Source organism: Filicampus tigris, chromosome 12 (genome assembly GCF_054856515.1).
Source record: "Filicampus tigris isolate MCC_2025a chromosome 12, RoL_Ftig_1.0, whole genome shotgun sequence".
Classification (NCBI taxonomy): Eukaryota; Metazoa; Chordata; class Actinopteri; order Syngnathiformes; family Syngnathidae; genus Filicampus; species Filicampus tigris.
In genome coordinates, this window is record NC_141228.1 from 9,742,501 (window position 1) to 9,768,546 (window position 26,046).

At 41.0% G+C, this 26,046-nt stretch overlaps 1 protein-coding gene across 1 annotated transcript in view; it reads right to left on the reverse strand.

The window, feature by feature from the left end:
* tsc22d2 (TSC22 domain family 2) overlaps positions 1–24,812 on the reverse strand; it is a 32,820-nt gene extending 8,008 nt beyond the window's left edge. The window contains exons 1-2 of the mRNA XM_086048240.1: positions 24,746–24,812; positions 22,514–24,665 (exon numbers count right to left, since the gene is read on the reverse strand). Of these exons, the coding sequence (XP_085904366.1) occupies positions 22,514–23,967 (1,454 nt within the window). The 5' untranslated portion in view covers positions 23,968–24,665; positions 24,746–24,812. The remainder of the gene's footprint in view (positions 1–22,513; positions 24,666–24,745) is intronic.
* Between the last annotated feature and the right edge of the window lie 1,234 nt (positions 24,813–26,046).

The following is a 26,046-nucleotide window of genomic DNA, read 5'->3' on the forward strand; positions in this document are numbered from 1 at the left end:
GAATGTATGGCATTCCACAGTGGATGTGTGATTCGGAGGGGCTGATAACCAAAGCGAACACATTCCACACTTAAAAGAGAGCATTTGCACATTGGTGTCAATGGGAGAGAAGAACTTTAAAAAATAAAATCCAACTCTGCTTGAAATGTGTTTTGTTTCATAACGGCGACAGACAACGCCAGTCGGAATCAAATTGGTTTAGTGACTGAGATTCTTCTTGCCTGAAGGCAGACAAAATCCCCTCATCTAATTTGTTGCCATTCAGTTTCCAACAAAAACAAAGCACCCGGTACATTTTATTCAAGAGGGAAAACATGTGGTGGTTTACATAAGGACCTCTTGCGGCGCTAACCTCCACGTGGGCCTGACCTGTAAACTGCCACGGCATCCACACACTCATCCTCCAACGGGACCTTCAGCACATTCCACCCATGGACACCTCGAGGCCAGAGCCTCTGGCCCATGGACACCTCGGCCTCGAGGCCAGAGCCTCTGGAGACAGACATCTGTGTCAGAGCCTGCATCACGCTGTGACATGACACGGCAAGGATTAGAGGGCGTCCAGGCAATTTGTTTCTACAAGCTTTAGGTTCAGTACCAACTTTTCTGGGGAACGTCTATTCAAGGGGTGTGACCAGCAGGCACACTACGAGTTCACCGCTGTAAATAGACTTCACAGAAGGATGGCATGAGACAACAAGCACATGTCGCTACATCACATGACTCACCATGGCGTCGCATAAATCAATGAGATCTCCACTAGGGCACAGATGGACCGGCACACGTCCCTGTCCCAGAGCATACAAATACTCCCGGTGGGGGGCAGGCAGCTGGATAAATGAGACCTCAGTTTTTGAGCGACAACACCCCCCGCAATGAGTTGATTTCAAAACAATAGTGGGATGGTGGAGACTACAACAACAGAGGAGCACGCGCACTGATGACTCACTGTTGCTCTTCAAGTTCTGTTCCCTTCAAGGTGCAGTTTGGCTATATCACCACATGATGTCAGCAAAGTGTTCAATTACACAACCCAAAATAAGTTACTGTATTGATCACAGTTACAAAGTATTTCTTTTCCTGGGCCACTTTGAGAAGACAAATTTATTAAGGTGTTCAAACAGATGTCTTAGACTTTTCATTCAAACTCAATAACAGCCAACAATACTTATTTGTATTTTGTGTTGATTGTTTTGCCACAAAATGTATGAAAACATAATGAATGACAACAGAAAAAATGAACCTACCAAGAGAGTCTGCCATTGGCTGCTTGGCATTGAATAATCACCTTATCGGGTAAGAAGGAGACTAGATGTTTTTTTTCCAGGGCCTATACTGATACCGATTATTAGTAGTCAAGGAGGCCGAAAACTGATATTTGGAACTGATATTTATTTTCAGTAAAAAGGAAAATATTGGCATCGAAATTAAAAAAAAAAAAATTAAGCTCTGAACTGTAATCGTCTTTAAGCATAGCATATGTTTATTGAACAATATTTCAGATGTTCACAATGTTGATTTTTCATTTTATTATTGTTTGTCAATATACATCTTTGTTGTAAAATTGTAACAAAAAAGGGAGCATCGGCATGTCTTCAAAAGTTGAATGAAAACTTAAACAATAGCCCCCTATAGTCTTGTACAGTAAATAAAGTCCTCCAAAATTTCTAAATGACAGAAAAGTAAAAAATGTCTTTTCATGGGTTTACAATCATGACTGACACAATTTAAACCCTATCGGCTGAAAACAACAAGACAAGTTTACTTTAGTTTGATTTGAAATCAGCTGTTAACTACCTTATACAAAAATATGTTTGAGTCTTTTAAACATTAAACCAATTTCAAATCCCTGATTACAAACATTTGTTAAATAAATAACGCAGACAAATGGCTGCTGTCCTCATTGTATCATGAGGTTAACGATGACAATTGCAGGATGCTGGAAGTACTGTATGTTTCATAGATGGCTATGAACAGAAGGGGAGGTCCGACAATACAAAATGGAGACTAAACAAAATCTGACTTAGATGAGGGACACCTTTGGATGGAAGTTTTATTTTCTTAGCATGACATCAATAGTCGTTAATAGGTGTGTCTACAGTCCCCAAAGCTTCCTCAAAAGCATACAAGAAGGAATGGTACATAATCCCCAGACTTGTACATAAACAACTTCTCAGTGTTACATACGTCTCAAAGCCCACCAGTGAACCTCCCAAAGGACACAAGGACCGGATGATGGAGGGCATGAGAAGTAATCCATGCCCTTAAGTAGTCTGTGAATGAATAAAAATCAACATTTTTGAGAATGTGGATGAGCTTGAGCCACCATGTTGATTGGGTTATGAAAGGTCTTGTTATTTTAAACCCCTTGCATAGGGACAGGAATGTTTGCAGTAAGCTCTCCACCACTTGGCTCCTGACGACATGTGTGAGGAGTTGTGTGACCAAGCTCAATTTGCAAACACAGCAGGGGGCCATGTTTACGGTTGCTCAGTCTCAAGTCATCAGTGTCAAATGGTTTTCGTCTAAAACCAGCGCTTGTGTGTCCCTGTATCACTTTGCCACTCTGCTCCTTAAATCATTTGGGGGATTTGGATATGCCCCACTAATTGTCCTAATGTGATTAAGGCCAGACTGGAATGCGTTAGCTGATACACCAAAGGTTCTATTGGCCAAATCCAGGGTTCACTGTAAAGGAGCATCTGTATTCAGTAGCATACACATCACAAGATCAAGGACGCTCTCCTTGGGGATCCTCTCTGAAGAAGATGCTTTATATCCATCTAAAAGCATTAGACACAGCACCATAAAAGCCGATAATGACATGTTAGCTGAGCTATTGCTTAAGTCGCATTTTGAAATGGAAATTGGTTTGTGGCCGAATGTTTTGCTAAATTGCTTAAATCTATGGATTTAGGGAGATTTTTGTTCATTTCTAGTTGCCTAGTGAGGAAGTTTGCTTAAGGCTGAATAGAAACATCTATGCTTGTAATAGGTATTTCCCGAGCATGACAAGCTTTTAACTGACCAAGTGTGAAGCAATGAGACACTGTTTGGGAGATGTGTGCTCAGTAAACGCTCGTGGTATAAATACAGGTCAAATGTCATCTAAGTTTCCAAAGATAAACTTGACAAGATGCAAATGTTACTTCCAAAACAGTAGCAACTTTAAGATCCGTGGTCAGTTACATAAGAAGATCACTTTGGGGAGATGGTTAAGATCAATTCCTCACTGCAACGTAAACGTCTTGCAAGGTTTAAAATCTTGAGTTTGGCACAATATACAAAGGGGAGTAACCCAAGCCCAGTAATTCTTTCAAAATTATGTACTCACTTTGAAGAACGATCCAACTGAATTGGGTTGGGCTAGGTACTTAAAGTATGCCCCACAGCCTGTTAGTAAATGGATTTTTAATTTTTTGACAAGAATGTGATTCCAATTGAGTCTGTGCCAATAAATGTATTTAGGAACAACAACAACAACAAAAAAGCTTCAGAGTGTTACGTAAACGTTTGATACTGTTTGAAATATTTCATTGAATATCATTTAATCCAGTGACTATCAGTGACGCTGCTGATTTACAGTACCCTAATACTGTATGTTTAAATGTTTGTTACCTCAACTCATAACTGTAAATTGTGACTCATTTTTGTATTACATATATACACATTTGCAAAGTCAAATTCAAGCACTTTTCAAGCCCTTTTAGGTCATGTTAAGCACCCTTCATGAGCCCTAACATTTACAAATCCCAAATTTAACGTGTGCGATGTTAAATGAATGTCATGTAATAAAGGACAAGTTGGAAAAGAAATTTAAAAAGAGCTGGTTGGGAACAAATATAGATTTTCAGGAATGCTTCTGTTTGCCCTCAAACTATCCCACTGCAGCTCATGCATGTTGAACCTTGCAAGTCCAACCTTGCAGATGACTTAACTCCAGACAAAAGGAGATTTAGGGAAGCAGCACCCTTTACCTGCAATTAGGTGAAAGCCTTGAATAAAGTTCAACTGTTAGTCAGCAAGCCCACAGGCTACAAGGAGCTCTGTGGGAAAATAAATGGAACCACTAATTTGTCAGCTAAAATGTCAGTCAACAATTCAACAATTCATGTTAAGGACCCCCTACGAACCATGAGACTGGTTAAAAAATGAAATCGAATAGAATCAAAAATCGGGAACTGAAAACCGAAAATCGAATCGAAGCTTGAGTGAATCGTTACATCCCTAGTCAAGCGTATACCAATCTTATAATGTCACTGTTATTTGTCTGATTCCACAATGTGATCCTGAGTCTTGATTTGGCGTTTTGAGATCTGCACAATAAATATCCTCAAAATTACAATTCAGTAATTTTTCAAAATCAATTTTGCTTTGCTAAAGGACAATGTATTTGTTTGAAATTCCCCCAGTGAAAATGTTTCTGGAATTTAAAATACAGTTTGCTGCTACTCCGTTTTTTTGAGAAATAAAAACTGTTGATTGTAGTAAAAAAAAAGAAAAGAAGAAGAAGCCAATTGTTCATTGGTTATATTTTCGTAGTTTTATGGTTTACAGCATAAAACCCTTGCCACAGGCCCCTGGCATTAACCTGCAAAAATCATCCCATCATCTCAAAATTAAAAAGTTACTCCTGAAATCAAGTCAATGATTAGCAAAATCTCCTCAAAGCTCCTCAAGGAAAACAGGTTGGATCAACAATTCACTTGATTAACAGAGCTTAGCTTTTATGAATATTTAGGAGATGACATGATGATAGGGTCGCGTTTCTGCCAAAGTGAGCACGAGTCAACACTCCCAATTCCGCCGGGGACGCCACAATGTGTTTCAAGTTTCCCAGAGGCATCTCTTCATTCTTGTCCTTCATAAACATGTGCCATGTTTATTTCTGATGCCAGCCATGCCAGAGCAGGAAGTCAATCACAGCAATGGCATGTGGCATAACAATGTAAACATCAATGACTGGCAGCAGCCCAAGTCAACTGGTCGGAGTACTTTTTTTCCTTATCATCACAGCAACAAATATTTGACTTATCTGTCATTCATAACACGACCTGAATGTGTACAACTCCTTGGCAGAGTGCACCCCCAACAACCCTCACTGCCCCCCCCCCCCCCCCCCCCCCCAAAGCCTCACAGTGAGGCTGGAGCTACTTGTAAGACAGGGGAACCACAGTACAGATACGAGGCTGGTTGACTTAACAGGTCAAGAGCCCAACACGAGTAATAATCAGCTTCTCATCTGAGAAAATGACAGACTTCAGACAAAAATACATAATCTACCATAGCTGTGGTCGTGTTATTTTAATATGATCTGCTCTTTTCAGTGCTAAAACCTCCTGGCTCTAGGCAATCACGACCACCAGTGGCTTATGATTGAGAAAACTTAATCACTGATGGCTTACAAGCTGTCAGGTGTGTCACCAAATGCATTGACATTTACAACAGTGTAGTGCTATTGAGTTCCATGCATTATAACAATTCAGTGACTTAAATACAAGTCATTTGGCAACCAGCACTTCAATAATCCTGAAAGTCTATTAATGGAGTGAACTATTGATCAGTTCCAAAAAGTAGCAGTCCCAAAAATTCTAAATGCCAATTCTAAAAATAATTGTCTGTACAGGAAGTTCTTGAATTACGACGTACGCGACCTACGACGTTTCGACTTTACGATGCCCGTGCCTCTTACGCCATTTTGTCCCCATCACCATAGTGACTTAGTGACTATGTTTACATGCAGTCAATATTCGGGTTAAGGTGAAAATTCAGATTTCTGAAGCATTTGGAATAACCCGTTTACATGAATGAGCGGACAGAGTTGCTCGAGAATTTGAATAACCCACTGTGAACGGCAACACACAGCGTTGTGACTCAAATTGACGTCATTTCCGCATTTTGCCTTTTTCGCCCAGCCCTCCTCCTTCTCCATCCAGCTCTCAACAGTAATGCTAAATAAAGCATCTTATGTTTTTATTTTTAATGTATTTTCGCTTTTTTTATACTAAGTCTTTTGATATCAATTTCGACTTTAACGGTGAAATCCGACATAGGTGGAAATTCGGGTTACATCGGCAGTGTAGGACCTGAACTCGTTTGTAAATCCAGGACTTCCTGTACATTCATTAGATAACAGAAAATATTTATGTTCTGCTAATCACCAAAACTAGAAAATGGTGGGTAAAACCTATTAACACGCTTGGTAGCTATACAAGTAAATCTAATACATAAATATACATCGTTAAAACTGTGTTGTATTACTGGTGGGAATGGTGCAAATCACAGCTGTTGACATGTAGCATGATACTTCCTTATTAGACAATGGCCAACTGTCAACAAACATTATATAATCAAGATTTGTGTCATCATATCGTGATCTGTTCTCACATCATCAAATAAACTGAAGCACATGCTAGTAAATTACACCTGTGGATCACATAAATGTCAAAGTAATAAAATAGTACCAGTGGACTAAATTTAGTAGGTTGCTTGGGTGGCAATGATTGGGTAATGAGGCACCCACTCCTGGCCACACAAACGAACACGTAAACGCCCCCAAGCTCATACTTATTGTTGAAAGGCTTCGAAACTCATAATATTCTAGGCCCGAACGCCTGATAGCGCGTAGTGGCTGGGTCCCTGCGTTTCTTTAGGAATTGAAAAAAGGAAAGGAGAAACCTGAGTAAAGGAAGCAAGATATTATTTTAACAGGTAGGCAAGAAAGTGAATGAATGAGTGTGCCAGAAGACACCGATTCAGAACAGGAGATCAGAGTTGACAGTGGAGACTGCTTTCAAAAATTGCATAACGTGTAACTGTTCCGATAACTATAGAAGAAAGCAACTGAATCACCATTTTTAAGAAGTAAACTGGTATATAAGATATTTAAGTCATGATCCTGAAGAGTTTCAGGTCCTTATTCCGGCACCCTATTGTTTGCACAATAAATATGAAAAGGTCAATAGGGTGATCATTCAACCAGAGAAAGTGTTGTCAACAAAGTCAAAGTAAATGGTTACAAATAGGGACAAAAAAAGCAGGAAAAATGAAATGTTAACATTGTCTGAACTGCTGGGGGACTTTCAGATAACTTTCCATATCAGAGCCAAAGCAAGCTTTATCCCTGCCCGAACAATCGCACAATGACAAGCCCCAGGACCTTGTCCTTATGCATTGGTGAGGTATGTCAATGCTGTAAGATTTAAGACCTCACTAACCACATACTTCAACACAACAGCTGTGAGCTCTGCCCTCTTAACAAGCCAAATACCTGGTTTTATAGGTACAGTGAAAGAAGTTTGAATGCGCAGTGACTTCAGCTGGCAGAGAGTCAAGTCCATATATCAGAGGTGCTGAGTGAAAAGGTATCAAATGCAGTCAGGGGTAGCCATGAAATGCGTCTTCTCACGGAAACCACAATTATTATATAATACAGTACTAAATGAAGTTGTGATCCAACTATTTCTTTGGACGCTTGACAGCCAATCCATGACATAATGAAAGCCAAGCATTTGAGATGCTTGTACTGTACTGTAGTAGCATGTCAATCAGGACAACCTTAAAACATCTGCTTAAATTTAACAGGCTTTTTATACTGCCTTTTAAACTGAAGCAAATTTCCCATTAAAATGATTGAAAATGGAATGAATCCGTTCCAGCCGCAGAATCAAATCATCTTTGTGTGTTGCCTGGCAAAGTGCCGACAGTATGAGCCGTAAGCCTCCCCGCTAAGCACTAACGTACCCTCGATGGACGACCCACCAGACAATCCCGCTCCGCAGCACCTTCGGCGGAATTTTTCACTTTCTTGGGAGCCATACTGAGGGATAATTTAGAGCAAAAACAAAAAGATGGGTATCTGTATGTGAAATACGTGACACACGGAGCAAGGGACATTCACGCTCAACTGAGCAGAAAACACAACTGTGCATACAACGCGGATGCTATGACTGTTCACGAACTGAAGCATAGCTGTGGAACCAAAGAAATAGTTGTCTGCAAATCTTGTTTGTAGACCAACGTAGCACTGAACATGTCATTTATTTGTCTGGTCACTTTTCTTTATATAATCAAATAAACCACCTTTTCCTCGCCCAAAAAAAGGCAAAAAAAAGACAGCCACTTATACTTGTACTATACTTATAATACTTCAACTAAAATCCATCCAACACTATTCTATGAATACAAGCTCAGTTACCATGTTGCAACAGGGTGCTAAGAATGGGTCTCTTGTGAGATGCCAGAGGCAAAGTTGCACCCCACTGTAACATCTGAAGAACCGATCTGTGGTCTTATAATGTGTGCTTGACAAGGGATTTAGAAATCAAAACTTCTGTCAATCAAAAAGCTTTGTTTATATTGCAGAACGTTTTAAACAGGGTTTAGTTGTCAAACAGAGCCTATGGCTCTGTGTTGTACCAGTATAGGGTTAGATAGAATATTATGTAATTTGACATGATAATACAATGGTCGATAATAGTTATGTTGATATGAAAGAACACTGCTGCGGAACCTATAAAAACAGGTACAGGTAAGCCTATAAATACGAATATATTTCCCGGACTATAAACTGCTACTTTTTTTCCATGCTTTGAACCCTGCGGCTTTAAATGTGATGTGGTTTATTTATGAATTTTTACTGACGAGCTTCAAGCCGTCCATAGATTTAGCCATAGTCTCATAACATCTGACCAATGAAATTACAGAACACGTCACAGTGGTCTAATAAAACTGCCCGAGTCCGCCCTCATATTGAATATGCATCAGCCATTTGCGTTTGGAGTGCGCACGCAGGTGTGAGAGACAAATACGAAAGTGTGTGTGCGTAGCGGCACATGGCTGTGTAGGACAGAATATAGAGCAGGGGTGTCCAAACTTTTTGCAAAGAGGGCCAGATTTGGTGAGGTGAGAATGTGTGGGGGCCGACCATTCAGCTTGAAGTTGCTTTAATTTGTCACTGCATTTGTTACCAGTCACCTTGTTATAGTTTGCATGTTTGGTCCGGTAGTGAAGCTTGATATTGGATTGCTTGAATGAGTCGTTTAGCGAACTAGACAGACATCCACTTCCACTTGTTCTGGAAGCAATGGCCCTCTCTGTCAACTTTCTTTTTCTTCTCTCCAATTTAGAAATGGGCTGGAAAGGGCCACCCAAAAGGTCATGCTGCAAGCAAGGTGTTCACTCTGACGACTTTGAGATGGGGTGTTCGGAGAGGCAAAGCACGCTATTTCTGAAAGTGCCCAAGAGAGCAACCACAGGTCTGCTGCCATCAGGTGGTCAAATATTAAATAGCTTTTTTTTTTTTTACATGTATTTTGGACTGTCGTCAACACTATTGATGGGCCACTCATCAATTTTATGCTCGAGGCCGGTAGAAATCTGATCAGGGGCCGTATTTGGCCCCCGGGTCGGACTTTGGATATGTCTGATAGAGGATATAGTATATAGTAGTTTGAAAATAAGCATCTTGAGCTGAGATTAACTCATTAAGGTCTAAAGCACCTTGCTCAACATCTCCCCAAAACCGACGAGCGACTATAAAATCATCCTCTTAAACCTGAGGTTCTCCCACTTAAAAAATAATATCTCAGCCGCTGTGGCAGATGGAAACATAATTCCAAAAGAATTTCAGAGCTTAGACGTGGCTTTCAGACAGGCCCGAGTTTATTATTTATTGTTTCAATCAAAGATGTAAAAAGTGTAGGTGCAAGAAAAACACAATTTTTAATTTTAAAAAATCGAGTGGTAATTACCATCCTCTATTCTGTTACAAAGACACAGATATCGTCATTGTGTATAAACATATATCTTAACCATATATCACATTTGACTGGTTCAACTAGTTCGTAATCCACAAGCACATCGTCTATATCACTGCCATTAGTTATTGCAGAGTTCCCGCGATCGTCTGCGCGTCCGCCATTATGGTCGAAAAAATACCACCACATCCTCCGAGGGGTCACAAGACCGTCATGTGTATATTCTGAAGCATTTCATTCGCTAAGAGACCGAGAATTGGAATAAAGAATTATTACCATATTCCATTCATATTTTACTTGCTTGACTTTAACTTGAGTGAGATGGCGAGGGTCGGATATGGCTAACTGGCGCTAGCATGTCAAAGACAGGGAACTCCTTTACTTGTACGCCACATCTCCATCCGGAGATCATTTTATTGGAAGAGACTGGTCGTTTATTTGAACAAAGTTACGCCGCTCACTCGCTCGCTCGACGCGAGTATGGCGCACAGCCACCGGGCCCGCACGCATGCTCCTTTGCGTTAGCTGCTGCTTCTTCATTGGTTTAGTGGCTTCTTCTACATTGGTTTAACGGCTTCTTCTTCATTGGTTTAACTTCTTCGTGTTTGGAGACGGATGCGCGCTGCCTACATCATGCACCGTGTCGCGATTGGGTTTGTTTTAAAAAAAATTTCTATGGAACATTTTATCAAAGACATTTTCTATTGATATCGATCATAAGTCAATTGCGATATGTATTGATACTGAATTATCGGTCCAGCCCTCACATATTGTATATATGACCTGATGTGATATGTATACATGCCATGGGATAGGACAGAGAAAAGCACCTCCAGCCCATAATAAAACCAACAAAAAAAAAAAAAACAGAAAAAAAAAAAAAAACAGGGACGTGACCCTCTGCATGGGTCCAAGCTTGCAGCCGGTACTTGATTAAGTCTAAGTCCTTGCTATGCAGCTAAGGACTGAAAACTCAATCTCTCCCATTCTCCTAGATTGCAGTGTGATGTGTGGCTTTATAAAGGGGCTTTGTTTTGTACCTCAAAAATAAATAAATAAAAGTCTAAAGTTACATTTGGACAGCTGGTGACTTGTTTTATAATGTAAATTACTGCCACCCAGTGATTATTCTGTGAAATGTTTGGCCTTTTAAGTTGAAAGCTAACAACTCTGAGTGGAATAAAATAAGATCACAGCTCAGGTTGGCAGGAAAGAGTGAAAACATTGTACATCACACAAATCTGAACATTCTCACAAAAAAAAAAAAAAAGAAAAGGTTTTCATCACAGCTTTCACATAATTCTTAAGGTGACTTATGATGAGTCAGTGTATTACCATCATGGGTGGGATCATTCAGCAGGATGCCAGCTGGTAACATCATCAGCCTGAGGCAACAAAGTCACCCGGTATGCTCAACTTTGCTAAGCAAGGGGCCTGTTCATTCATTTACTCGATGATGGGGCAGCAAGATCGGTCATATTAGCGTTTTAGGGGTCTGCCTCTGCTAGTTGCAGACAAATATATAACGTAAACTCACAATTTCACCTCAACTGCATCTACAAGCGACTGCAGGAAGGAAGATGGCCGCCAGGGTGCAGACACACAGTGTAGCAGGTCCTGTGTGTCTGCCTAAAATAAAGCTTAAAAAGTCATCGAAAGATCAAATAGGACCTTGGATTGTGCTATCAACGTATTCCTCTATTGTTTGGATAACCCTCTACCTTCTGCTAAGTTCAACATGTCCAAGAAAAAGGGACACGCTTACTGTGTATCTAGACAAATGGAGTCAGCACATGCTATTCACAAGGGTACTGGACCAGGCCACCTCCAGGTGAGCAGGTACAGGCCACCGTAGTCAGAATAAAGTTGAATAACAAAGCTGCAACTTACCGAAAAGTGCATTTTCCAACTCATTCATCACTGTGATATGCAGACTTGTGACTTTATTCATGTTTGGCGGTGTGTGCTGGCGTCGCACTAATAAGCCGCCGTAGTTTGCGCAACACGCCTCAGGAATACGGGCTGGTTATGAATGATGCGGAGTAAAAGCATGTAAACTGAATGTTAACCGAACATCCAGGCTGTCACGTTTGACTTGCTCGCTAAAGTATTGGGCGTATGTGTGCGTGAGTGCGTTTGTGTTTGTTGGCTCAACTCGACGACTGTTTTCTGAGTATGTGTGCGTGTTTAAGCTTTTGTTTAGCGTGCTTGCGCGGTCGCCAAGTTTTCCTCGTAATCCATATGGCTCGTGGTGCAACAGAATTGCTCTTCACGGTGACCGTTTTGGCACATCTAACAATGTTATTCCCACCGATGTCAGTCTTGTCAACTCCAAAGCATTTACAGACTATGGACGACGTGGACTCGCGCCTCGCTCTGAATCCCCGCTCGACACTCCTCCATGAAATGAGGAGGAAACAGCCCCGCTGCAGTGCGGACAGAGTCACGTGACCGGGTCCTGCCCGCTGATTCGGCGAATGATTATCACTTCTTCCTCCTCTGCCGTCAATGCACACTGATTTTTTAGCATTTCCTCATACTTTGCGGCCGTCGGCTGACTCGCTTTTCGAGGCAGTATTAATACTCGATAATGTAAAATTACACATCGTGAAAGCAAGATTGACGATGATATCGATAACGATATATATCGCCCACCTCTACCATCAACTACTGCTGACCAAACTGTCTAGTTTTAACTTCTCACCAAGTACGCTAAATTGGATTGCATCATATATATCTGGGAGATCACAGTGTGTTAGGATACAGAACACAAAATGTACGCCAACGATGCTGTCCTATATGTCCATGCGAAAGATAAAAAACTTGCTAAACAAGAACTAACAGATGCTATGACAAATGTTTATAGCTGGCTTGAAAAATCACAACTGTACTTAAACATATCCAAGACTGTTTGTATGTACTAAAAGAGCGACTACTGACAGTGATCCCAATGTTTTTGTACAAGGCAAAACAATCAATGTAGTACAAGAGTTTAAATACTTAGCAATCACTCTTGACTCACAACTTCTCTTCAAACGACAGATAAAAAACACTCTGAATAGTGAATAGAATTAAATTTAACTTGTCCAACTTCAGGTCCATTAAAAACAATTTAAGGCTTGAGTCAGCAAAACTGTACTTTGACACAATGATCATGTCCCACATTTCTTACTGCCTGGTAAATTGGTCATCTGCCTGTAAGACCAGACTAAATCCAATTGAAACCGTCTACAAACAAACTCTGAAAGTATTGCACAGAAAACCAAAAGCGTACCATCACTGTCAGATATTAAAAAAGCATGAGCGCCTGAACTGGGACAATAATATTAAATACGCTGATGCCATCTTGATTTAAAAAAAAATCTTCCACCACAAAGCTCCTCCTCCACTGCAAGAATTGTATAAACAAAAATCCCCAACAGATCAACAAGAGCTGGTTCCAGAGGTGACTGTGTTTCCCTTCAGAAAGAGTAGATTTAGCCAAACCACCTTCTCTGTCTGTGCATCACATACCTGGAACTCAATACCAAAATCCATACATGAACTCCCATCTCTGAACCTCTTAATCAAACATCTTAACGCCTGGCTGCTGGATGAACAACATTGTCATCACAACACTGCCTAGATTGCATGTATCTCATGTTTGTCAAGTTTGTCTGTGTCCTGTGTTTTTTACCTACTGTTGCCCTATTCATTTTATCTTATGTTTTTAACATCAACCTGCCGAAGGGACTAAAGACGGAAATTAGCCTTTGGCTATAATTTTGCATATTCACATGGACATGTTCGTTAATATGTGCTGTCCCTCTTTTCAAATAAACTCAAACTCAAACAAGTGAATGGTTAATCAAAACGCAATCTCAAGATTTTTTAAGTACCTATTAATTGATTGATTACAAAATTACCCTTATGAAGAGCAGATTTACATTAAGTCAACATTTTTTAAGCTTACAAGCATCATGTAAATCCAAACTGATTTTCAGATTCAAAACAGTTTTTGTTACACCCCTACTGTTTAACTATAAACAGGAGATCGTGTAATCATAAATTGTTCTTATGTGTAATATTTTGAATGTATCAAAGTGAAAATAATTCAGAGCAATGGAAAACATTCAACATTCATAAATTGAACCACTCTGCCTGTTAATATTACAGAAATCAATTTTTTTACTGACTGTTGATTACACTTTCTAACAGTCAATAAAAGAGCCATAACTCAAAATTTGTAATGACACCATACTCTGGCTTTGTTACAGTGTCTCCCAGGCAAGTTGTTGTCTTACTAGTTGCCTGGGCACTCATACTTCTAGGTCAGGTCAAAGACTAGCAACTTCCTGTGACAAATCGCAGCCAACTCCTTTGACATACCGTACACTGGGTGTGTTCCATGGACATTGCGTTAATGACCAAAAGTTAACTTTGCTTAAAATAAGGCTAATGCTTATGTGACACTTCCCTGCCTGCTGCCAGAGGTGATGTAGTGTCTTTTGGCAACATCGCAAGGCCATGAAATAAACAATGAGTCATAATATTGGAAGCCGATACTTGGTGTAGTACTGACACCCGCCAATAGTTGATCTTTTCGGCTTTCAGATTATTTGATCAAATGTGCTCATCCATATTCGAGAAAGCAGAAGTTGAATAAGATGATATTAGTGGTAAAATGACAATGTGAATTTTCACAATTTTTTCATTTCAGCAGAAACCACTTTGAATCAACACAAATTTCAAATGACGGTGGCTGACAAGTTAGAAATAAACAGAAGTGTAAAATCTATCCGAGGTTGCCTTTTGGGATGTGAATTGAAACGTTAGCAGTTCATCCAGCCACAATGAGTCACATCCACTTACTCACTCTTACATTCTAAGAACTAAGAAGGAGTAGAAGTATCAGAAATAAAACAAAACAAAAAAAAGCAAAACCCTGATGACTGGATGAGGAAAAAAAAGAGGACGAGGCTATTGTAAGAAGCGGTTGAATGAAAATGTGAAATATGGGTTGATTCAAATATTTCTCTCTTTCATAGCTTGACTTTGCAGAGGGTACAACATGTTCTTGAAACTTCTTTGTGGCAAATCCCACACTATTTTACACGACAGGCACCAGTACAGAGGCACCAGTGAATCAGAGCAGTCGATGATAACCATTGAAAGCAAGAGAGGGAGAGCGCACAGAGAGAAGAATGGATGACTCAACTGCAGCTGGCTGCTGTGCTTTCTTCACATCCTCATTAGTAACGATTCAAACATTTCTGGCTCCGGGGGTCAAAGGCACTGAAACATCCTTGTTCCAGTCTTGAGTCCCACTCTCCGAGAATGCCCGGCTAAGACAACCACATATTTTAGAGAGAAATGGGTTAACTACATTCTTTATGATACCATAGCAAGTGAAGCCCAAGATCAGATCTGTGGCCATCCTTTAAAATTCTTCAAATCACCATAAACAGGAAACAAGTACAACTATGACCTTCATATATTTTCCAGTGCATTATTACATGGTCCTGGAAATCACAATTTTTGCACAAAATTTAGTATGTAGTTTTCCAACGTCCATCTCCACATGCCTCACGATGTTGCATATAGGTCAGGCAGAACAGCAGCAGCCATATGCGAGTGACAGAAGGAAAAATAAAGGGAAAATGGTGCTGAGCTACGGGTATGTACATGAATTTCCATCAAGATAAGCATTAGCATATTTTAACTTGTTGGGGCTGTTGGAGAATGACTTGCATCCAAGACATGTCACTGAGTCCTAACAATGACCTACTTGGTCAAAAAGTATTTTGACAAAAACTAGGAGTGGAAGAAATATGGATATTGTTATGAATTGTTACCTCTCAAATGAAAACAGGTTCCCTGAAATCATTTTTTCCAAAAAGTGGACCACACGAATCGCCCCTCAAACGTACTTATAAAGGCTTCACGCGCGGCACTCGTCTCATGAAGCAGTCACTTACATGAGGTGAGCAGCTTTCGCAGAGCAACAGACAGACCAAACAAGAAAAATTTGGTCATACTGTCCAATTCAGCTGCTTTGGGCTTTGCATCATGTAATTGTTCTAGCAAGAGGAGCTATGAGGGGGAGCTGCACAGAGCTCTCTGGCTATCTGTCAAATGTCAATACACGAGCTAGTAATTCATATGATATGTTTCAATCATACAATTTCTACTTTCACAAAGTCGTCTATCACGAACATATGCTAACGCAGTATTAGTCATAATTACAGGAAATACTTGAATGAAAAAAAACTTCTATGACATAACTATAAGACAATCACCGGCAATACAAAAGAATCAAATCAAAAACAGCAAGTACGACAGTAACAGTCTTGTGCCTGTTCTGAGTTTCTTTCCACCAGCATAGTGTTATTTAATGATGGATCATTGAAATGAATTAATCAATTCAGAATATTTTACAGCCGTACACGATTCAAAGTTACCCTGATGATAACATGCGATCACCGATTGATTGTGAACGTCCCTTGGAGAAGGGTGTGACACACACACTGAAACATCTCACATGGCTCAACATAGCTCCACTTCCAATACGTAGCAAGTACAGGCTGGTAACAAGCAGCTGTCAACAGGTTTTCTCTTTGGTCTGAGAACTTCCTTCGGTCTGAGCTGGGCATACTTAACATACTGTAATAACTCAAAAGAGGGGTCAAACCAGTTCTGGCTTCAGAGCATTTTGGAAAAGCCAATAAACAGCAGAGGTTTACACGCAGTTCTCATTCCTGAAACAGCATGCAGCATATTCAATGGCCTGCCCTCACAGAGAGAGTTAGGTATGGTGGGCTTTTAGTTGTGAACCCACTTGGGCTGGTTGACTCTAATTGGACGTGAACCCTGACACCTTGCCGATATGATCGGGCGAGTGCTGCAATCAAAAACGTCTCCAACCACTAACCTGTTTGGAGCTTTAACATTATATACAGTCTTTCCATGTCAGGGACAAGTATGATCTATGGCTGACGGCGACAGATTTGATTAGCTTGGATCGCCACTCAGGATCAGCAAAGGGATATGGAGTGACTAGTGCCCACCCCATGTCCCCAACACATTACAGTTATGGTGCACTTGAGCAATTACCTATAACAAAACCTTCACACTGCTCCAGCGTCTTGCACTAATGGGTCCTCATATGTTGAGGTACAAATATAGGGTTTGTAATAAATGAGTTGAGTCGTATAGAGCGTGGATGTCACTCAACTTCCAATTATTGGTGTCATGTTCTTCTTCAAACTAGTTGAGGCTAAACCAACAATGTGCAATGAAGTCATCTATTTTGCATTAATTGCCACAAGACACGATCAACCAACAACCCCATCTACCTTAACAAAAGCAGACAGAAACTTTTGTTGTAATCTTTCACAAGACAAAAAGTAGAAGCCACATTATAAATATTAGGGACGGAAGAGCACCAATACCAGGCATCGGGATCGGGCCGATACCGGCCTTATTTCAAGGTATCGAGAACTCGCAAAGGCTGGCAATACCAGTCACAGATCCGGGTCACTAGGCTAAAAATAAACAAACTAAATAACATTTAGCAATATCGGCTGATATGAAATATTTACATTGTGATACATTATTTCTGATAGGAAATATTTACATTGTGATGCATTTTTTTCGATTTTCCATCTTCATTGTGTCATCTTTAATAGTTAATAGCTGAATCTGTATTATTTTTGCACAATTTATTTTGAACCAAGACTAAAAGAGTTGTTAGTTTTATTTTGCATTTTGCATTACAAAAGAATCCTAAATCAGAGTGAGTTGTTTGTGTTTTCTTTAGAGTTTAACATTCTGTATTGCGGAGTGACATTTCACATTAGCCACATTCGGCCAGTGGTCCAGTGGCCTAAAATCAAGCTGTCAGAGCGCCAGGTGCTCAAGCTGACAATCCAAGCCATTCAGGGCTCCAGGAATTTGTCCCTTGGAAGTTAATGCAGCCCAGCTATCAGTGGAAAATAAGCTATTCCCTTGTGTCCAGGCCATGGCAGCAACCCATTTACCACCCATAACACATGTCCCCTTCCCCATCCACACACCCTCCCCCTTGGACTGTCAAACTGCCAAGAGGGAGAATGGAGGGAGGGGCCCGCACGTTACTATAAATATATGACGTGCACATCCTGATATCTCACCACTGTGGAAGCCTTTTGTCTGCTCAAATATGGGAAATATTTGTTTCTGGAGTCTACCGGGAGTCTTATGTATTTCTTGCTGTGTTAAATTAGAAGCTATTATAATTGTAAAAACAAGGTTCTTGCAGGCGGATCACAACTGCATACACTTTGAATATGCTGTACATTATGAAACAAGCGCCAGATGGTGAGGAGTGATTAAAGAATTTAACTATATAGAAAGAGTTAATACCATATGACATCACTCAAAAGAAAAAAAGAAAAGACTGTGCCACTTTTTACTTCACATGGACTGACTACAAAAGTGGAATGTCAGTTATTTAGGGCTGGGAAAAAATATCGTATCGGAATGTATCGTGAAACTTTTTTTGCCGATACCAAGTATTGATACTAGGGCTGAACGATTTTAGGGAAAAAATTGTTTTGCATTTTTTCTGACAGATATTGCGATTTTGATTCGATTAGCAATTTTCTTTAAATGAAGATTCAGCGCATTTACAACATACATTTGCAAATATGACGTCATACCATCACATACATTAAAACTATTACTTTAATAATGCAAGTACACTAAAGAGGTGTTACAATCATGGCTAAGTTTCAGAGAATTGGTGAGCTGTGATTGGTCGTTATCTGAACCCTGAGCAAATGTCATTTTCAGTCGACAGAAGTGACAAAATGGCCGCCCCTTGAGATGGCTGAAAACTAGGGATGCTCCGATCGATCGGGCACCGATCATGATCGGCCGATTTTCGTGAAAAATTATATGATCGAAATATTCGATCAAAGCCTTTTATTGCCGATCAAAACATCCGATCACCCGCAGGTCATCCTTGGCTGCCGCGAGACGAAATGGTAAAAAAAGTTGATTTGTTTAATACGCGCCGACGTCCCTCCGTCCAAAAGCATCACTCGCGCCGCGCCGCATGCAACCGCGCCCGCCCGAGCGAGCTACATTGACTCCAATTGAAACACGCCGCCAGAAAGGCTCCCTAACGACTCCGGAACGACATATAGTCCGGAAAATACGGTATATCGATTTTTGTCAAAATTACAGCAATAATAAAGCTGGGGTATTTTTCAGATAATATAGCATAATAGCAGTCACCATAAATAAATGGGAAAATATACAGATATTCCATGTGATCGGAATCGGTATCGGCCGATCTCACTCATGCATGATCGGTATCGGTGTCATAAAACCTGATCGGAACATCCCTACTAAAACCGGGCCTGCACTGAACATATTCTTAAAAGAAATATGTTTGGGTTGACTTCCCCTTGAAGTTAGAAGTTAGGAAACATGCCTCAGTTTTTTTATAAATACATTTTCATAATATTTAAGTATCGCAATACGTACCGGATCGCAACCCAAGTATCGCAATCCGTATCGGATTGGGTCAAAAGAGTATCGTCCCAGCCCTAGTTATGGCAATGTGATTATACAGAGGAAATAGTTTTTACTACTAAATTTTGAATATTTCATCAAGTAAAGCAGAACGCACTAAGTTTAGCAACGTGGGGTCACTCCACCACAGAACAAATGAAAACTATTGTAGTGACAGTGGCTCATTGAGGCCATATTAGGTGGATGCTGCCTTATTAAAGTGGAAGTCAACCCAAACATATTTTTTTCAAGAATATGTTCTATGCAAGCCCACTAGTTGAAACAAGGCATTCTGATAAATATTGCGTTTGTGGAGTAACAGTCAATCCACTCGTTTTTATCCATCTCTGGGATTTTGCAGCTCAACTCATATCCCAATGTTTTCCCACTAATCATCACCCCAACGAATCTGTCATTAAACAACTCACAATGATGACAAGCTCACATCGTCCACAGTGACGGAACCCATTTCAAAACACTCCTTATCTGACTGAAACATTCCCTGACATTCAGTACGTGTGCATCTGCAAGGTTTCACGGTAACAACACACATCAGATATCACATTTGCCTAGGCCCAAGTTCATTGCCATGTTTGCTTTAGGAGGGGGCATACTTTTAACTGAATCTCAGTCATGTAAATGTAATTGTGCTAGTGGTAAGCTCCATCGCAGCATGTGAAGAAAAGGAAAACCTTCACACACACATTGGTCGCTCTCGATGCTCTTAACTTTTGGCCGTACATGTGCTTGGACACCAAGTTTGAATGAATCTTTATGCAAAAATATATTCACTACTCTGTGGCTTTGCAAAACAAATGTTGAGTTTTTATTCGAAAGTAGGCATAGACCGATTACTGGCCGGCCCGATTATTGGCCGGCCCGATTATCGGCGCCGATATTTAGTATTTTGACGTATAGTATATCGGTATCGGAATTTTTTTAAAAATCTGATTGCCGATAAATCAATTTAAAACAGTGTTAACTTCAAGGACGTATTTATTTAAATTTTCAGTGAACTTTATAATTGATTCTACTGACCAACCTTTTGTTTTTATTTATATTATATTTATATATATTATATTTATTAAGTCAATACAATACAATATCTCTTTTTGTTCAAATTTTACAACAAGCGATGGCCACATAGACAAACATTTATAAAATGTTTTTTTTTTTTTAAATCAACGTTATGCAAATCAGAAAACATATGCTCAAAGATGATTAAACAAATTTCAGTTTGACGTCAATATTTTCCTTTTTTGTGAAAATGAGTATCAGCTCCAAATATCGGTTATCGCCCTTCTTGACTAATAATAATCGGTATCGGCCTTGAAAAAAATGTATCGTCTATCTCTATTTGAAAGTAAGCTTCTACATGTGTCTTTTTTCAGAGTTTTTTGTCACATCCAGAAATAAAATGTGACATTCTCTGTAGAAATCTAAAATGAATATTTTAAAAAATATAGTACTTGCTAACACTCACTTAGCAATCTGGACAAGGCAACTAGTGCACTCTTATTACTCTAATTATTTATTGTCAGTCAGTTTTGTCAACACCTAATTGGACAGGTAATTTCTTAAAAGAACCCTAAAAAATACTTGAACTATTTGATAATCCTTGGCAAGACAAGTGACTGTGCCAAAACTCGGAAAAGGTGACACCAAACTAAATAAAACTTTGACAAGACTGACAAATTACAATGGCTAGACAATGTTGAAATAAATCTGAGTCAGGAAACAAGTCAACACCGAGCTATGCTGATGTGTCAACAAAGACACTGAAGACTTGATTTGAGCTCCAGACCACAGAGCACACAGCATCCTGCCATGTCATGCAACACAAGCACACCTTAGATGCTCACTTTAGTCCTCATAGGCGTGCGCATGTGTGTGTAAGTAATGTAAAAGTAACCTACTCCTCTCTCCACCTATTAAATGTCCTGTCCTGCTGCCAACATCGTCATAACGACACAAGCGTGCTGTCAGTCCACTTTCCATCACTCTCGTTTCTATCTTCCCGACTAAGAAGGGGGCAGCGGCTGTTCCTTTCATGATTATCTGGGACAACGCAAACACATTTCCTGACTGGTGCACATTATCAAGCCAGTTGCAGTGATGCTGCAGGGATAACGTATCTTAATCAACAATTATAAGCTTCAGCAGTATCTAGACCAAGAACAATATAGAGCAGACCTGATCTCTGAAAACACACAACTCCTCCTCCTCCTCCTCCTCCACTGCTGTAGGAGGCAGCTGTACTATTTGATTAAGCACTGAAGAACAGAACATTGGTTAACAAAGCGGTAGATACCTAAAAATTGCCAACTAGGTAATCTATGTTACCACCATCGTTTTTATTTTCAAATAAAGTGTGGCAATATTTTAGTGCAAGCAGTATGAGCCCTCTGACATAGGCGCTGTGTGTATGTGAAGTGGTTCTGTAAGCAAGTAAAGACTCAACATTCACATGGTTTTAGCACTAAAAGGGCAGAATGGTGCCTCTTATAGTCACACTAGGGAATAAAAATAAGGCTCTTACATCTTTGCTGCTATGCATGTTTGTTAACACCTCCTTAAACTACACCCTCCCATGGCTTAAGAGAGTTTTGCCTTAGGGAGCTGCCAATGTTTAAAAAAAAAAAGGACGTTGACCATTGTGTGCTTTAAATCTGTTTTCATGACAAACTAAAAATTCTTCCTGTTTCTGCCACTTTCACTGGAGTATCAAGCCGTTTTGACCTATTTCCTTACAGCAGCAGAAAAATACAGATTTTGTTTAATGGCTCTCTTGAAGTAAACTCAGTAGGCTGCTTTAAAGGTGCCTAATTCTGGTCGTACTGAAAAATGTTAAGGTCATGCCCACACTGATGTAGAAAGAAATAACAGCATTTAAATTGAAAGAAAATTCACGGATAGATACATACAGATACTGTAGACTTTATGAAAAAATGAATTAAAGCTCCCCAAAAAATGTATCCATTCATTGATATCATCCATTCATTTATATCCCACAATCACTTTTGCTGTTCAGAGCCGCTGGGAACTCAAGTCTAGCCACAACCTGCCTGAACTGACCGTTCAATCACAGGGCACACATAGAAACGACAACCATTCACACTCACATTCACACCATTCCTGTGTGGTAACTGAACCCACGCTGCCTGCATAGGAAAACAATCATTCTATGTAATTGTACAGATTAGAAAACACCCTCTTACCTGTCCTCATCACCGTCCATGGTAATATGGATGCCAAAGAGGCTGTTGACAGCAGGACTAGGAAGGCCGAGACCCTCTGTGATGAAAGGCTTCATACTGTCTTTCCCTGGCACCACACTGCCACTGGACTGAGGTAGGACTTCAGATTTGGGCCGACCGTCGTCTGCCTGCTTACTGAATCCAGCGAGAAGGCCTGGGGTGATTCGACCGGTGCCAGGGGCCTGACTTGCCCCACCCGTTGGCGTACTTGTGGTAGTGGGCACTGTGACGGCCACATTCAGGACACCGCTGGCTACAGAGGACGTGGGGGCAAGGCCTAACCCTGCCGAGAGCTGTGTAGGGTTGAACAACTGCTGCTGACCGCCTCCTGGTGCCATGTGTAGCAGGAGGCCTTGGGCGGAGGGTGCATCAACACCTAGCCCCTGGACTACTGAACCAGCTGGCATGATAAGAGACGAGGGGCCCACAGAGTGAGGAGCTATGGGAAGAGTGCTTGAACCCAAGTGCTGCTGCCGGTAATCTGGCTGGCCTGCAGGATGGTTCGAATAAGGAAAGTGCTGGACTTGTGTAGCGGGAGGCATGATGGGAGAATTCTGATGCAGGGAACCTTGGTGCACACCCTTGAGGTTATTCGAGAGGAAGTTTTGGGGAGCAGCAGGTTGCATATTGACCTGAGCATTTTGCGTTTGTTTTGATGTTGTCGCTGTTGAGTACCCTGTGGGCTGGAAGGCACTTGCTCCACTCCCAATCTGGGGGACCAAGCCAAAGCCTTGCTGCACAGTCTCTGAAGAATGAGTGGGATGTGTAGCCGTGTGGCCACTGTCCACGGCGTTCTCCAAAGCCTGTGAGGAGGAAGCACTGGGAGAGACCACGGTGTTACCGGTGGTCCCTATTCCACTGTCCCGTTCTATACTGTGGTCGAGGGTTACATTTGGCTTGATGCTATCCACAGTCCGATTGCCATTTGAATCAGAGTCTCTGTCGTGGAACTCAGTGCAAGTCCATCTCCCTCTCCTGAAGGGCTCTCCAGTACCATGGTCTAGTTTAATGACCCTGAAGCGAGAGGTGCAGGTGTTCGCTGGAGCAACAGTGGTAGAGACAGTGGCAGCAGGGGCCGGCACAATGGGCACACTTGAAACTGAATGCTGCGGGGTCACACGCCCGCATGCACTTTTATTATTGGTGAGACCCCCATTGACAGGGGCTGTCAAAGCAGCCTGACCCTCCTGCGTGTCTCCCACGTTGTTTAAGGTTTCCTCGGACGAGCTCCTATCGCACACAGCAAGGTCAGCTCGCGAAACATCGAATATTTCCGACGACACGTCCTCTGTTCGGGACTCGTCCGGATCGTCCAGACTCTCGGTGTCGTCTGCGGTGTTGTTGGCCGCCACCTGAGCCTGCGTGACACTCGTGATCTGGAAACAACTCTTTTTTTTCGCTGGCATTTTCGACATGTTGGCTAGCTCTGTCGAGTCAGTGGATTCCCACGTGAAACCAAGCGCCGCCGGTAAATTCAATGGAGCAGGACAAAACACGGAGACGTACCGCCACAGCACTTTTCCATACCGTATACCGCTCGCTCAGTCCACCCACGGAAAAGTCACAAGCACGGTCCAAGATTCTCCCAAACTCCTGAGACGTTGCGCGGTGTCCGGTCAATGCACGTCTCCCCGGCCTCTCTCCGACACCCGGTCAGCCGTCCTTGTGTCCCAGGGAGCCCGCAACAAGCAGGCCCTTGTCCGAGTAGTTCAGCGGCTGTCCCCGGGACTTCAGTCGGAGACAGGCCCGGGTTTGTGAGCCCACTTCTCTCTATTTTTCGATTTGCCGACTAGCCGAGTTAGCTCAAGTGAGCTAGTTTTGACTGCCCCAATACCAACAGGTGTGGAATCATAATGTAAACATTCCTCTCGGCCACTTTGAGAATAAAGTATAATCCAGCGGCGGAGAGAGGAAAAAAACGTCACAAGTCGTTGAAGTTGGGCCTCTTAGTGTCGTAAATTACATGTGGCTGTTAGCAGACAGATAGCCACAAGAGCACCGCAACTGGAGGCTCACGGTTGCTGGCCGGCTGCCTGCTAGCTGCTGCTACTGCCTGCCTGCCTGGCTGGCTGCCTCTCTTCCACCAGACAAGATGGCAAGAGCCAAGTGCATCCTGGGTAAAGAGGTCAAACACATGTTACGCCAAGCGTAAGAGATCATTTTTAAAAATTGAACAAAAAAATAATGTCTTACTTTTACTCAGAATAATTCCACAATTTTCACAACAACACGAATCAGCGTTACTAATACTGTCGGAAAAGTATTTCCGAAGTGTCGTCACTTCCGGTCGGTTCCTGAAACGAGTTCTACGGAGAACTTCATATTCCGAGTACAGTATTACGTGTAATAAAGGCTATATAAATCGAATATGCTTTCAAAAATTTATTTTGGGTTATTTCTGGCAATTGGTAGTTATCCCCTCCCCATGAAAATACTTTTAATATTTTACTTAAAGTAAAAAATGCCTATTATGAAAGCATTTCAACATTCATGGTCTTCCCTTTAACATTGATTGATTGATTGATTGATTGATTGATTGATTGATTGATTGATTGATTGATTGATTGATTGATTGATTGATTGATTGATAAACAGCATGAAAGACATGAAGAAAAAAAATCAAAATAAAAAATCAATAAGTCAGTAAAGTTATATGTTCAAAGGGAGTAGGAAGAAGTAAAAAACTTGTCGCGTCCTACCCCTTGTTCGCAATAAAGTATTAGTAACCACGTTCTATTAATACGAAATTTGGTTATTCATAAATACATACACAGTCCCCAAGGCAAATTTTCTAAAGTTTCAGAGTCACGTGTAATTTAAATGTAGATAAATAGAAATGCACCTTCATTATTCCATCCATCAATTTTCAACATCACTTATCCTCACAAGAATCCTAAATCTAATACATATTGCGCACCAACCGCCAACTAGCCTTTCCCAGTTCAGGACTCCCACATTGTATAGATAGGTGGGAGGTATAATATTACCCAATATGTACAGTATGTGCACCTGTGGAATGGCATACATTATTATTAGGTCAAATCCTCTTGGCACTTTTCCCTCCACAGTGAAGGAAATAAAAATCGCTAGCCATAGGACCATTGTTGTCATTTTTGCTAGTGTCTTTTTGAGAATAATCGTTGCTATTGGGGACATAAAATTTGCTTAATATAGCAAAAGCTAGACAACACTAGCAACATTTCAGACACAAGGCGTAGCTCTTGCTTGCTACCTGGCTTGTACTAGTGTAGCATCCACATGTGTGCACATAAAAGCACAACTTTCAAAATAAAAGCGCTGCATATTTTATATTTTATTTTGACTTTATGGTCACTCTGAGGGCTGGTCAGAGACTGTGGGCGGGCCAGATGTGGCCTCCTGGCCATATCTTACCCAGAACTGATTTAGATTCTTCAATGAACCTATCATCCATACTTTTGAAATGTAGAAGGAAGGAGTACCTGAAGAAAACCCATGCACACACAAGAGAAGAT